The sequence below is a fragment of the Denticeps clupeoides genome, chromosome 10 (assembly GCF_900700375.1).
Source record: "Denticeps clupeoides chromosome 10, fDenClu1.1, whole genome shotgun sequence".
Taxonomy (NCBI): domain Eukaryota; kingdom Metazoa; phylum Chordata; class Actinopteri; order Clupeiformes; family Denticipitidae; genus Denticeps; species Denticeps clupeoides.
The window spans coordinates 13,543,084-13,558,363 of NC_041716.1; the positions used below are offsets into that span (position 1 = coordinate 13,543,084).

The 15,280-nt window shown below is 41.6% G+C and overlaps 1 protein-coding gene across 1 annotated transcript in view; it reads right to left on the bottom strand.

Moving 5' to 3' along the window:
- Positions 1-654: 654 nt before the first annotated feature.
- LOC114798044 (chloride channel protein ClC-Kb-like) overlaps positions 655-15,280 on the bottom strand; it is a 23,490-nt gene continuing 8,864 nt past the window's right edge. Inside the window, exon 18 of the mRNA XM_028993406.1 lies at positions 655-663. Within this exon, the coding sequence (XP_028849239.1) occupies positions 655-663 (9 nt within the window). The remainder of the gene's footprint in view (positions 664-15,280) is intronic.

Sequence of the window (15,280 nt, forward strand, 5' to 3'; positions counted from 1 at the left end):
GCGCGTTACCGCACCGACGCGCCAAATCACTTCTGCCACGTGAAGGCCAGGCAGCGGGGCGATTCTCTGATGTACGGGGAGAGATCCAGAGCCCTCTTAGATCATTGGGCACCTGATACAGAGGGAAATGTCAAAGCCCTCCACTGTGGAGAACCGCGGGGGGGGCGCTTTCCCTGGGCCTTTTATGTTTCGCGTGGCACTCGGAACACAAAACAGCCCTGAAAAAGCCCACGCTGGGATTCACCGGCCCAGTCAACACAAATTGCTTTATCCTTCGCTCTCTGTGCACCAAAAAAGGAAGTTTAAAATAAGCACTGGAAAGTCAAACATTTTCTCGCCCCAATGCTGACATTAAATAGGGCGACGAACATAATACCTGTAATCTTTCCTGCAGATGGGGGTTGGCTGATTCCTGATTGAGTTTCTGTGGTTACATAAATGACATAAACGGCACTTTTCACATGATTGAGTGGAGAAAACATAGATGTGTGTCGCCTGGTTTGGCCCCTTCCTTTATGTGCATCACCTGAAGTTTGGCACAAGCGACAGAGCTGCAGTCTTGTGTCTGAAAAGTTCCCTTATCCTCAGCTGTCAGCTGCTTTCTTCATGGTTTCCCAGCAAAACTGGCATGTATCACCGGTATTGGCATCAGACTCACAGGGTCTGGAAAAGAAGAAGGGAAAGAGAATTCAGTCAAACTCAGCTCATTATTATCTCTAAGCGTAACAGCAAAGTCACTTGGGTTAGAGATGAAGTCTGGGCCAATTATGGATTCCTTTCTTGCTTGGACACTGCGCTCATTTTTGTGACTTTCTGTTCAGGACAGGTCTCACCCAATCCCACATGGATTCAAGCCTTGAGAAGTCAGGCAATGTCTTTGGATTCAGGTTTAATGACACAGGCCCACAGACTGGCTCACACAATGTCTGAGACCGTTTAATGGTTGTGAATTGTGAAAACCGGACTGAAGTTGGGGCTCAGCTCCACCCCATAAGCAGTGAACAGATGCTTGCAACGCTGTCAGCAACACTGGAAAAAACCACAGGACAATTGCAAACTGTTGTACAGTGATTGGCAACAGATGGCTTTTGGCCCCGCTGGCAAGGTCACCGGCCACTTCTGGGGCCAACACACAGTTGCGCACGTTGTTACACAGACAGTTTTTAAAAGGGTCTCATCACAAGTGATTGAAATGGCAGCAATGAACTTTATTAGATCGTACCGAGGATCTGTGCTGTGTTCAGTGTGATTAAGTTTGACAACTGTCTGGCAGAGGACACCGGCTCCCCAGGCTCCTTCATTAACTGGGAGCTCAGGGAACGTAATATTCAAGTACCACTGAGTGTTGCAAGCAAACAATGCAACAAGCAAATAAGCAAAAGGTCTTGAGGCCAACCGCATAGCAAGAATAATAAAAATAATAATACTAACAATGTTGTAACAGTACAGTCACATGATGCTTTGTGAACAGATGGGGGCCAAAAAGCAGGCAGGCACACCAGACGGTACGTGATTATGCAGATATAGATACGTGTGCAGATTGTTCATGGGAGAGAGCAAAGCATTGTGCTTCAGTTCAGGGTCTGCATTCTTCAGACGTGTCCATTAGCGGCCTGACATGGCTGTACCAAATCAGAGATTCCTTCAAATGTGGCCCCTAAATGTCCTTCTTTTAACACAAATAAGTACCATGTTCCTCAATAATATACGATTAGTGACAGTTAAAGTGAAATGTCATTGTGAAGCACAGCACACAGTGACACAACAAAATGAATCTTCTGCTTTTAACCATCACCTTGGGTGAGCAGTGGGCAGCCATGACAGGCGCCTGGGGAGCAGTGTGTGGGGACGGTGCTTTGCTCAGTGGCACCTTAGTGGCACCTTGTGCGCTAAGGATTCAAACCGGCAACCTTACGATTGTGGATCTGTTTCCTTACCCACTAGGCCATCTATCAGATTAAACAATATTATTTCATGTTTCATAGGAAGAGTTTGTAACATGCGCTGTTAGAATTCTGATTAGGACAGCGCTTTGTGGTACATTACAGATTGAGACACTGTAATTATCTGAAGGCTAAATAAATGTAGGGTTGACCTGCACATGGCGATGAATTGCTAAATGAGGGTATACCCAAAAAAGTGCAGCTCACCTGTGGGACCAATGTTGGTGACCCATCAAATGTAAAAAACATGGACCCAAACCCATGAATTGAAACCTACTCAATGTGCAATGCTGCCTTGTAATGCATTTATTTACCTGCGCAGTAAATTCTCTAGAGTGCAGAAGTAATCTGCTGCAAATGACAACCAAAATCTGCAGAAACAGGGATTCACGCAATTATGGTTGGTTGGTTGGTCCATAATCACAGCAAAAGTCTGTCACTTTGATGAGACTCAATAATGAAACATTTTGCTTTGTTTACAATTGTTTTGTTTACTGCATAACATCACGTTGTATATTTGCATATTTTGGTGACACTTGAGTTGCGTTATACAGTGAAATAATAGAAAAGGAAAGATCTCTGAATGAGCGGGCAGCAGGGAACTGTGGTTTTTACCCAGTTTATCTGACCATACCAGGCAAAACCAACTACACTGTAAAAAATAAAATATTGAGAAAACTTAAAAAATTAAGGCAACCAGCTGCAAAGCATTTTAGGTTCTCTCAAAAAGTTGAGAAGTTGAGAGGACTTTAAAAAAACAACTTTAAAATGCTTTGCAGCTGGTTGTTTTAAATTTTTAAGTTTTCCCAACTTTTTTTTTGTACAGTGTACCTGCATTCTGCAGTTTTATGATTTCAGCAGTCATTACAGCTGATTCCATCATCTTTTTCTTCCTCGGTTATGCAGGCTGCAGCTGTTCTGTTGAATTGTGTGGTGTGTACTGCTCAACCTTTAAACAGCCTCAGGATAATGAATTCATTATTTACAACAATACACAATGCAACTAGTAAATAACAGAACTGTATCTGCAGCATTATAATAAGAGTATAGTTGAAACAGGTCAAGAAGCTGGGCCTAATTTATATGATCATCACACGTCTCTCTGAAACAGAGCAAGTGTGCCAGATATGTCAGGGGTTTCGTGACTCTGTGGGGACAGGAGGCCAGAGTTGCTGCTGACAACTTGCACGATGGTGTGAAAGTGCTGCTGTCCATGTTCTGTCAGCAATGTGAGATTTACGGGACACCTAGAGTGGCCATGTATTTAAATTTGTTTTATCATTTCCTCATTAGTCCTGAGGTGAGCAGACTGCCGTGTGGCAAAGAGAGACTTATTAGTCCCTGCAGTGCCTGATAACAGGGGGTTCAACTCAAAATGTCTTCACTCAAGAGATCCCACAAAATAATGAGCTTGCAAATAGAAAAGATTTTTAAATTCGCAAAAGACAAAAGGTCACACTTGCATCTAGGCATCTGGAATGCAAAGATGGAGGCTGAGGCTTGTTCAGATGAGATTATGATGCAAGCGCATGTGTTTTGGATAGTTATTTTTATAATTTCATCTGGCTGATTGGTTTGATTGGATGTTTACGAGGTTCATAATCACTGGGGCATTATCATCTCTGCCAGTTGGCAATCCCAAGCACAAACAACAGCACAAATTCCCTCGTATGAATAAATAAGAGTCTTGGCATGAGTGTGAATGGAAAGAAAAATCTGCTAGTATGCGGCAGAACTGACACACACACACACACACACATGCATGCTCTCACCCAAAAAGAATTTTTGCTTCATACAGCAATGCTTGGGAAACCTTCTCACCAGGAACCAGGGATATGACCTCATAGCCCCTGTGCAGTAGTTCATCTTCATAGATAAAAGCTTGAACTCTCCACTCTCCCATTACTCATGGTGTGTTCATAGCAGCTAAAGCCCCTGGTGGACACTGATCATTATAAAAGAGTGAGTCAGGTAGTGACTTATTAATTCACCAACTCTCCATCTCTCTCTCTCTCTCTCTCTCTCTCTCTCTTTCTCTCGATCACTTGTTCTCTGGGGCATCTTCATAAATTTTTTGCACACATCTCAACAGTTGCATCATGGCCACATACTGTCATCATAAAAACATAAGACAGTTTATATGTTGGACACAATATTAGCATGAGTAACTAGTAACACTAACACTATCTAGTAACACTAACACTAATGTTGGATACTGAGTGTGCAGTAATGTCAGATAAGATCCAACTATCACAACCATGGCATGACGAGGCAGGTGAATGGAGACGATTACGAAACTAGACGATGAAGAAGGACACATTCGCATGATGTCATGAAACCGGGGTTTAATGAGTGAAGAACAGGACTGGGGAGACATCTGGTTACAGGTGAACGTGTAACATAACAAAGATCCCGGTCCGGAGCAACCCCTTCTGGACCGGATCATGACACCAACAAAGCCATTACTGTAATACATTCTATCATTGTGTGATAGTTTAATAATGACAGCAGCACCTCATACTTACCTCAACTTTCATCCAGATGGTTAGATGTAACCAAAGTAGATATCTTTGATTATACAAAAGTATACATACAGTACAGGTCAAAAGTTTGGACATACCTTCTCATTCAATGTGTTTTCTTTATTTTCATGACCATTTACGTTGGTAGATTCTCACTGAAGGCATCAAAACTATGAATGAACACATGTGAAGTTATGTACTCCACATGTGGAGACAAAAAGTGGAGAGCTGGCCTTCACAGTCCCTGGACATGAACCCAATGGAGTGAAGGCAAAGGGGCCAACAAGTGCTAAACACCTCTGGGATTTCCTTCAAGACTGTTGGAGAACCATTTTAGGTGAAGCTCACCGAGAGAATGCCAAGAGTGTGCAAAGCAGTAATCAGAGCAAAGGGCGGCTATTTTGAAGAAACTAGAATATAAAACATGTTTTCAGTTATTTCACCTTTTTTGCTAAGTACATAACTCCACATGTGTTCATTCATTGTTTTGATGCCTTCAGTGAGAATCTATCAATGTAAATTGTCATGAAAATAAAGAAAAGGTGTGTCCAAACTTTTGGCCTGTACTGTACATCTGGGAGAATTTTAACTGTTATGGAGATTACAGAGATCTGAAAACCTCTTGTGGACATATATCTTCAACAGAAGTTTTGCTGTGCTTGGGATGTCTGAAGCAGCAAGTTTAGATTTTACTAAATTTACTGGTTTCACTGATGCATGTTTTGTTTTGCCAACATACAGTAATAGAGTAATAGTATTTGAATATGCCCACAGGATGGACAGGCCAAAAAGCAATCAGTGATAAATATATTTGCAATCATACAGGCAAAACGACATAGCAGTTGTCAAGCAAAATATTCTTTTATGGCAGTGGCTATTTATAACAATACATAAAATGCACAACAATGCAAGGCTTTACTGTCTGTCCCATTGTTCCTTTGGGACATCGTGATTCCCACTTCTCCGATCCTTAATAATAATGTTTACTCAGTGTGATATGCTCATAATATCTCCAGCAAACGTCAGTGACCGAACTCTGAGGAGGATTATTATTTGCATTCAGTATCAGTGTTCTCTGTAGGGATTAAATATGAACAGAGTAAAGGTGACTCCTCTTGTTTGTTCATAAAAAAATTATACTTATCATTTTGTTTTTATATTATTTTGGTATTATTAAATGTTATGCAAGTGTATATTAAAAGGTTGCACAATAAAGTTGATCATCTGTGCAAGCTACAGGTTCTTTTCAAAGATACTAAAGACTGAAAAACATCTTGACATGACATGATACTTTACAGCTGTGACTGTGTGTGCACAAACACCTAAGCAAGCGCCTTCAGGGTAATTGCTTGACAATCTATTGATGGTAAAGGGTAATATTTTTAACACCTCACTCGCTAATTGGGCCTCACATGAAAGACCAAATTAGGAACAAATAACAGCCTTCTCCAGAGACTTGGCAAGAGGTTGCAGGGCTCTTGGAGAAAGAAGGGGTAGTGGTTTAAGACCTGGTTTATGCATAACTGCTCATGATAATGTAACCAAAAGGGTTTCCATGCTTCCTACTGCACTGCATGGCATTTGTTAAATGTAGTAATTGCAACATTTAACAGATCTCGGGTGATTGCATGACTTAATTTATGGTGTTTTAGTATGATGCTAAGAAGATGTCTGTTTGAGGGACACTGTTTCTTTTTACTGCCATTTGAGGATTTTCATAATTATTTGGATGTAATCTGCAGCTAGAAGGTTTCTCATCATCACACTTGTTATAGTGCTTTCAAAGTGTTAGCAACAACAATTGTACGTATGGAAATTACTGTACCAGTGAACTGACTCATGATCCACACAAGAAGGCTTTTCTCTAAACAGGTTTTCGGTTTCTAAAAAGCCTGCATCCACATGGGAGTGAAATGAAATGTTGTCATCCACACAGAGTCAACAAGAACAGCCCAAACGCTGTTTTAACTTCCCCTCCACACCGGTAAGTGGTGCTGTAACTCCCCAATCTCACCCAAAGTGCTCTCCTTCTATCCCGTCACCAAGGGGGTGGTTAAAAGCAGAGGACACATTTTGTTCTGTCACTGTGTGCTGTGCTGCAGTGTTTCACATTGACAGTCACTTCACTTTCACTTTCATGTACCTGAAAAACAAGTCTGTGGAGTCCCCAAAATTTAGCAGCAGAACAAACACGCTCATACATCTTCATTTTGGCTTAATGGGCACAATTACTGTAATGCGCACGTATGATGGGAAATCAGTTATTACTGGCATACATTCAGAATGTGGTACAAGTTCATACACACACACACACAAAGGATATTGCAAATCGGTGAAAATCATAGGGCAAAGAGTGCATCTCTTCAGACAGGGCCGCACTACAAGCACCACCATTGCAGTTTCCAAGAACCCATTGTCTTGCATTAGCTTTGTTTCCATTTACTAAGACATTAACAGTCCCCTGAGGACACTTCCCCCATAAAATGAGAACAAAGAGGCGTGCAAGCACAGGGCGAGCTGACAACGAGGTGAAGTTAAATAACGAGTTACACCGAGGGGCAAAGGGAAAGCGACTGCTTGCTTGTGTGTGTTTGTGTTTTTTACGACAGGGTCTGTTTTTATGTTTGTCATTTATTCTGAAATGCATGTTTCTCCAAAGCTGATTTCAGAAATCTTGTCATTAATGATTTGGGTAAGACCCCTTCAGCAAAAGGAATAGACGATGCTTAACTGACAGCAGCTGAGGGAGAGAAAGCAAAGGTGCTGTTTCGTTCCTTCATCCTTAGTCAATAAGATGATAACATTTCAAATCCAGTCACGCAAGGCCAGCTTGAGAAAAAAACTTTAATGCACCATCTTGGTTGTGTAAGACAATAAATTATCCTTTCAGTGGCTCCTGCAGACAGATTATACATGAGTACGTACATATGGTGTTTTATTATCTTTATTTTATTGTAAAAATGCCATTCCTTCTATAAAAAACATGAATTTTCTTTATTTGTGTCACCATGAATAATGCTGATTAATTAAAAAGTAACTAGTAGACCAGTTGAGAACGCTGGACATGGACCCATTTGAAGGCTCTGGCATGTGTAAATGAGGGCTAGGGGAAATAACCCAATTCTTGACAGATGACTTCCACCCAGACCAAAGTCCTTTTTAGACAGGAATTTAATTAACAACTGGACAAAAAATCTATATGTGTTTTGTTCTAAATCTTGCACCAACCACAATACGGGGCAGAGGTTGCCTAGCGGTTAACGAAGCGGCCGTGTAATCAGGGGTAAAAAGGTGCCACTGAGCAAAGCACTGTCCCCGCACACCCCTCCCAGGGCTCCTGTCATGGCTGGTCGGTGCTCACCAAGGGTGATGGTTAAAAGCAGAGGACACATTTCACTGTGCCACCTTGTGCTGTGCTGCAGTGTTCACAATGGCAGTCACTTCAATTTCACTTCATCTACTACATTTACATTTAGTACATTTACATTTACATTTAGTACATCTACTAGTTACAGTAGTTATTACCATTTGGAATGATACCAGTTAAACTGTTTACAGGTTGCAGTTGTAGGTTGTTACAGAATCTGGATCTGTTAGAAAGTAATCATTTTTGTCACTTGACTGATGATGGTGAATTAGAGGATACATTAGTGTTTTTGGAGAAAACATTGGAACAATCTACACGACAAATAAATGGGAAAAATTAACTTAGAGTGAGACGTAAATATTCACTGCTCAAAAAATAAGACATCCTAGATCTGAATGAATGAAGTATTCATTATTAAATACTTTGTTCTTTACATAGTTGAATGTGCAGAGAAAAATCACAGAAAAATTATTGATAGAAATCAAATTTATCCAACCCACGGAGGTCACAATTTGAGTCAGACTCCAAGTGTTAAGTGGAAAAAACAGACTACAGTCTGATCCAACTTTGATGTGATTCTTTAAAACAAGTGAAAAAGAGGCTCAGTAGTGTGTGTGGCCTCCATGTGCCTGTATGACTTCCCTGCAACGCCTGGGCATGCTTCTGATGAGGTGGCGGATGGTATCCTGAGAGATCTCCTCCCAGACCTGGACTAAAGCATCTGCCAACTCCTGTACAGTCTGTGGTACACGTGGGTGTGTTGGTGGATAAGTATCCTGCTTGTCTCCTGATGTACTGGCCTGTCTCCTGGTAGCGCCTCCAGTGCTCTGGACACTACGCGACCGACACAGCTACCTTCTTGCCACAGCTCGCATGATGTGTCATGCTGAGAGGCTGAACTATCTGAGCCACTAGTGTGGGTTGTAGATTCCTTCTCATGCTACTACTAGTGTGAAAGCACTGGCCAGCATTCAAAAGTGACGAAAACATTAGCCACAAGCATAGAAACTGAGAAGAGGTCTGTGGTCACCACCTGCAGGACCACGCCTTTATTGGGGACGTCGTGCTAATTGATTGTAATTTTCACCTTTAGTCTATTCATTTGCACACAAGCAAGTGAATTTATTGTCAATCAATTGTTGCTTCCTAGTGGACAATTTGATTTAACATAAGTGTTATTGACCCTGGAGTTACATTGTGTTGTTGAAATTTTCCCTTTAGTTTTTTGAGCAGTGTATATATTTTTTAGATAATTCTACGTTGAAAAATTGAGCCTATTGTCGATGTCACACATTTAATTATAGGGCATAGATTGGGAGCATGTTCAACATAAAAATGTAAGTAGGGGTAAAATAGTTTTAATCAGTTTTTGAAGTAAACAGTTAACACTTTTTTTTAATTTAATAGTTTTATGGAGTAATATTAATGTTAATGAGCAATAGAGAATTCTGGAAGCAATTAAGATTGCAGATGTTTGTTTTTTTTCTTTTATGTTTGATGTTTTTTTTTTGAAGACCATGTCTTGCCTTTCCAGTATTGTTTACTACCCCTGGTTAATACATAAAGATGCAACTTTAAGATGCAAAATTTTAATTTCTAAATAAGTGGTGCCACTTTGAAGTGAAGGGATTTAGACAGCATATTGAAATGGTGACTTGACATGTTCTATTCTTTCCTCAATGGAACCCTCTCCTATGGATTTTTTTTACCCAGAGACATTCCACTGCTGGGCAATAGTTACAGACAAGGCGTACTTTATCCCAATGTTAACAGAAGTGGCACCATCCTTCCTAGTGGCTAAGGAAGTGGCCCCGTAATAAGAAGGTTGCCGGTTCGATCCCGATGCCGCCAAGGTGCCACTGAGCACAGCACCGTCCCCATACGCCTGTCATGGCTGCCCACTGCTCACCAAGGGTGACGGTTAAAAGCAGAGGGCACCGTGTTTCACAATGACAATCACTTCACTTTCTAAAAGGAACAGACCTCAATGAACTATGAGAGTATATGCCTACAGAAGAAATTAAATTTGCCTTTTATTCCTGATTATAAACAGTGCACAATGTAATGTAGTTTTTCAATTAAAGTGAACAATGAACACCCATGCACACAGTGCTGGTGCCATCATTGGAGACCTCAGAATTAGGTCCACCCAAACTCAGACACTGAACAGTCTGCCTTCTTGTCTCCTTTTATAACATTTACTGCATAATAACTTTCGCTCCCCCATTACACATAGCCTTCAGTTGTCCTCAGATTGTGCTCCAGACATTTCTTTTTGTGGACAGTGATTACTACTGATACCACTTTGCACAGACATAAAGAGAAGAATGAGAGGAAAAGGCTCAACATTCATAAAGCTATAATTACAGTGACGTCCATTCAGGATGGGGGAATTAATAACACACCCAGATAAAAAATCAGCTTGATATTTGGGGGATTTCATTAGCTGGATACTTTAATTTCCTAAAGTAAATGTTTTCTGCTACTGTGTTGTTGCAGATGAGGGGAATGGTGAAATCATTTATTTAAGCAGCCGTACATGTAGACCGGCGAACAAAACATATTCTAGAATAGACATGGTTCTGGCTAGTGCATCGCATCTTGTCTCTTCCAATTGTGCCATTGTACAGTTCCAGTAAATGAGCTGAAAATACCAACATCACAGGAATGGAAATCCATATGGGCTTCAGCCTATTAACAAAATAAAAAGCAGACGGGGTTCATTTTCACTGTCAGCCAGTATAATGGGTACCACATAATATTACAGTACACCTGCTGTATGTATTAGGGCTATCAATCAAAAAAATGAAGTGTGATTAATTAATAATGACTAATTATTAAGACTAAAGTTTCCGTAATGCATAGTTAAAACTATGACAGAAACAAATGTGGGAAAGATGTTCAGATGAGTAGTTAACTTTCTTTGTTTTCTCGAAAGTTCTGCCAGTCAATTTAAAATTTCCACCCAAGGGTTTATTCAGATGATGGACCCCAAAATTCTTCAATCCACATGTCATATCTGAGCTCTCCCACTTCCTCCCACCATCAGGCCCATAAACTGGGTGAACTTGCAATTATGAATTGCCCATAGGTATGAGTGTGTGATTGAATGATGTGTGTGTTCTGGTATTCGATACGGCAACCCAAGTAGGACTAAGCAGTTGTGAAAAGTAGTGAGTACGAGAGCAAATTTTCACATATACCTGAAGCATAACTGTGTATAAAAAACTGATAAATTATGCAGCTTAATCCCAACTGTAACCTACAGGGTAGTACAAGTATTTGCTATGTCCTAATTGCCATGTACAGGCACACTGTAACAAGACCGTGTAAAAAAAAAGTGGAGCCATTGAACCTTAACATCATAATGCGATTTCACTTACTCGGGCCTATTCGAAACATTCCAATTAGCCAGAAACTGAGCAAAAAAAAAAACCCAACAATGTCTTAAAACAGCAGTACAACAGCACCTCCACTGGCAAAAAAGAAAAGGATGTCATGGTCTCGGTAGTGATGTTTAAAAGCCGACATTATTTCCACTAGACCTGGCGGAACAGGGGGATTGCAGGGGGTTGAGAGAACAGGTGTAATTAGAGAAGATGTGATGATCACGGTGCGGTCAGGGAGCAGCAGGTTGGAGAGGAGGGGTTGTACAAGAGGGTGATGTGTGCCCAGCATGTGAGATGAGACAAGTCATAAAGGAGCAGATGACAGTGACGATCTGATTTTCATAGTGATGTGGAGCAGCTATAATAACTACAACCAGATGTCTTAGAACACACTGCAGTTTAGAATTGTTAATCATAAGGACTGCACTGACATTAATTATGCATTACACTGAATAGTGGTTGTTTCTTGAACATTTAGTAATAATACATGTTATTCTTTCAAAAAATATGAAAGAAGTATACAAGCATTAAGGTATAAGCAATGTGACTCATGAAGGAGGGCACAATGCAACAAATGATTGACTTGAACATGACCATATTACTCATAACCTCTCAGGCATAGCTCTCCACAAAAACCCAATGCAGGCAACACACATTACACCTAACACTTCACAGGTGAACAACCTCGACACAATAAGGAGCTTTTTATTAAAGGGGGTAATCAGACACATGTGGGGGTCATCAGTGCTCAGATAAGATGTGGCGCCACCTGGTGGGTCAAAGGCCCCAGGACCTGACATGATAATTAATGTGCTTGAACGACCGTCTAATGACCAATGAACTGTATTTCACAGCCAAGATAGGAATAAAAAGAAGGAGGAACAAGGGTCACACAATACAGGCGTTGTAAGCACAACACAAAAGACCCACATACCATCACACGCATTATGTTAAGTTGCTAAAAATATGTCTGTGGTAAAAAGATAGTAAGAGGATGTCAGGCGGAGACACCCCACTCATGTCACATGGAATCTCACAGAAATGCTGCACATTCACCTCGGTGAGCTTCATGCACCAGTCTCCAAGCAACTTCCATTCTCTGCTGAAAAACGAATCCGGTGCAAGCCCATTTTCTCATTGTTTGAAATCAACCTTTCCCGCCGATGTTGCTAATGGGCCTCAGATTTTTTCCATTTTTTTGTGTCGACGTATTTCTCTCTTTGTATGGTTGTTTATTTGCTGTGGGAGAAAGGTGAAAGGACTTCAGACTTCCTCTGCGGCACATTACTGCAGTCAGATTTCTGTTTATTCTTTGAGCTTTGGCACTCTGGTCTGGTGTGGCCTCTCAAGGGATTGATGGCTCAGAAGGACGTGCTAAATCTCCCCAAGGGGCATGTTTGCATGACTGCATGTTCCTTACCTCTTTGCCACATCTTGATCTTGAATAACCTGTTACTGTTGCTTTTTGCAGTGCATGGCATACATTTTGTCCTTTATTTCTAATGTGTAGGAAGCAGAACATATTGTCAAACATAATGATGTGAGCAACTTTGACAAGGGCCGAATGATGATCTCCAAAATAGCATTCCTTGAGGGGTTTTCCATGTCTGCAGTGGTCAGGACATAGTAAAGTGGTCCAAGGAAGAAAAATGGCAGTAGGGTCATGCTACATGTGGGGAAACATGCAGGGTGGACTGTGTAGGTCAATCCAGCAGAAAGATCTACTGCAGGTCACACTGCAGTGAATGGGGGCTGCAAAACTACAAACCAGTCATGGTGTGCATGCTAATCTCTCGAAAAGCATCTACAATGGGCAGAACAACACTGGGTCTTTCTACAAAATTTTTCGTAATATTTGGCAGGTGGTCATATTTTTATTGTTGATTTTATTGTTGATGTTTTGAACAAAATGTACATAACTACAGTACAGGCCAAAAGTTTGGACACACCTTCTCATTCAATGTGTTTTCTTTATTTTCATGACCATTTACATGGTAGATTCTCACTGAAGGCATCAAAACTATGAATGAACACATGAGGAGTTATGTACTTGAATAACTGAAAACATGTTTTATATTCTAGTTTCTTCAAAATAGCCGCCCTTTGCTCTGATACTGCTTTGCACACTCTTGCCATTCTCTCGATGAGCTTCAAGAGGTCGTCACCTGAAATGGTTTTCCAACAGTCTGAAGGAGTTCCCAGAGGTGTTTAGCACTTGTTGGTCCCTTTGCCTTCACTCTGCGGTCCAGCTCACCCCAAACCATCTCGATTGGGTTCAGGTCCAGTGACTGTGGAGGTCAGGTCTCCACTTTTTGTTAAGTACATAACTCCACATGTGTTCATTCATAGTTTTGATGTCTTCAGTGAGAATCTACCATGGTAAATGGTCATGAAAATAAAGAAACATAATGAATGAGAAGGTGTGCCCAAACTCTTTGGCCTGTACTGTATGTACAATATACATAACTGTCACAGGGGGAATTCGATGACGTACTTGCAGACATACTTTGGGCGTGGGGATATAAGTCGTCGTACCGGTAGAGGAACCTGGGCGAGCGGGGCAGGAGGACCGGGGGCGCCTGGCCGGCGAGGAATGAGGAAGTAATGAACGCGCTGCAACGCAGCGGGGAGTCAGTTCGGGATCTTTGGGAAGGACCGGGGCAGAGGAGAACCGGAAGACGGCGGGTTTCAGGATGGTCCGGGATCTTGGACTGGACGGGAGTAGGTCTGGAGCGGCAGGACAGTGGGGGAGCATGGAATCCCGTCTTAACCGATGGGTCAGGTAGGTTCGAGGTCAGGGGCAGGTAGAGGTTGTAGCCAGGAAGTTCCGGTCGGGGTTCCTTTCGTGGTTTCCAGGGGGTCAGGCAATTCTCAAAGTCGTGGGCAGGCGAAGGTCGTATTTCAGGAAGGTACAATTATCTTAGGTCGGGGGTGAGAGAGCTAGCGTCTCTGGCGAGAAAACTCATACAACTCATACAAAGAGCGGGCGTGTCTCCTTGGGTTACCTCACTTTTATACTTGCCACTGCCCGCTTCCATTTCCTCTTCCGGGTCATCGTCTCCCAGGCTGGTGAGGCGCCCTCTAGCGGGCTGGAGGCGCGTTGGCCATGACAATAACATAATGTACAACTATGATACAATTCTAACCTCCCATGCTGAGAGAAGTACCCCAACTTGATAGCTGGGTTATGGTTTGGGTGTTTTTGTGTTTTTCACTATACCTTAGGTCATGGAGGACAACTTGATCAATGTATTATACATATGGTTCATATTCATTTTGGAATCATGTGGTTTTGGCAACTGAATGATAAATCATTGTTCCGCAGAGGGCTAAAAAGAGGCCAGGCTTATTTCCTCATTGAACAGGCTCTCTCTGATGACGTGTTCTCAGGTCACATCCTATTGTGTGTAATGATTTGGCACCACGTTGTGCTTGCAGCAGCAGGGAGCTCACCTGCTTGCAGCCTCTTTTGTGTTGGTCGATAAGGGGAAATTCTGATTGTCTCCCATTGATTTTCAATAACCTTTTCCACTGGCAGTGGTCAATCAAAACAAATGAACAGCATCAACTCCTTGCTGTGACATTTATCAAATAAACCCTGATCTAACCATAACAGCAAGGCATTCAACTTAACCTCATCCAAGTCTCCCGAAGTCTGTGTTTTCTGCAATAGTACATTTAACAGCATCTACTAATGTATTTGTCCCATGTGTCACCAAATGTAAATCAACTTCATTAGGCCTCTTAATGTTAATAGTTCCTTTATCGACCATAAAATAAAAACGCTGACTCTGGAATATCTCATTATACCCCAAGTGCTGTTTTGCAGGCTGCTTTATGTGGCGTTATATAGGTCAACATTGCAGTAGTTACAACTGTTCATGCCATTGTAAGAAATTATGAAATGTATTGTCATTCATTATCCACAGCACATAATATATGTATAATGCATTATGAAAGTATTTTTTTATAGGAAGTGTTAACCAGGTCAGTAGTTGGTTAACTTCTTCTCACCACGAGAATACCTGGATTCATGCCCCAGCCTTTGTTCTTTTCTTT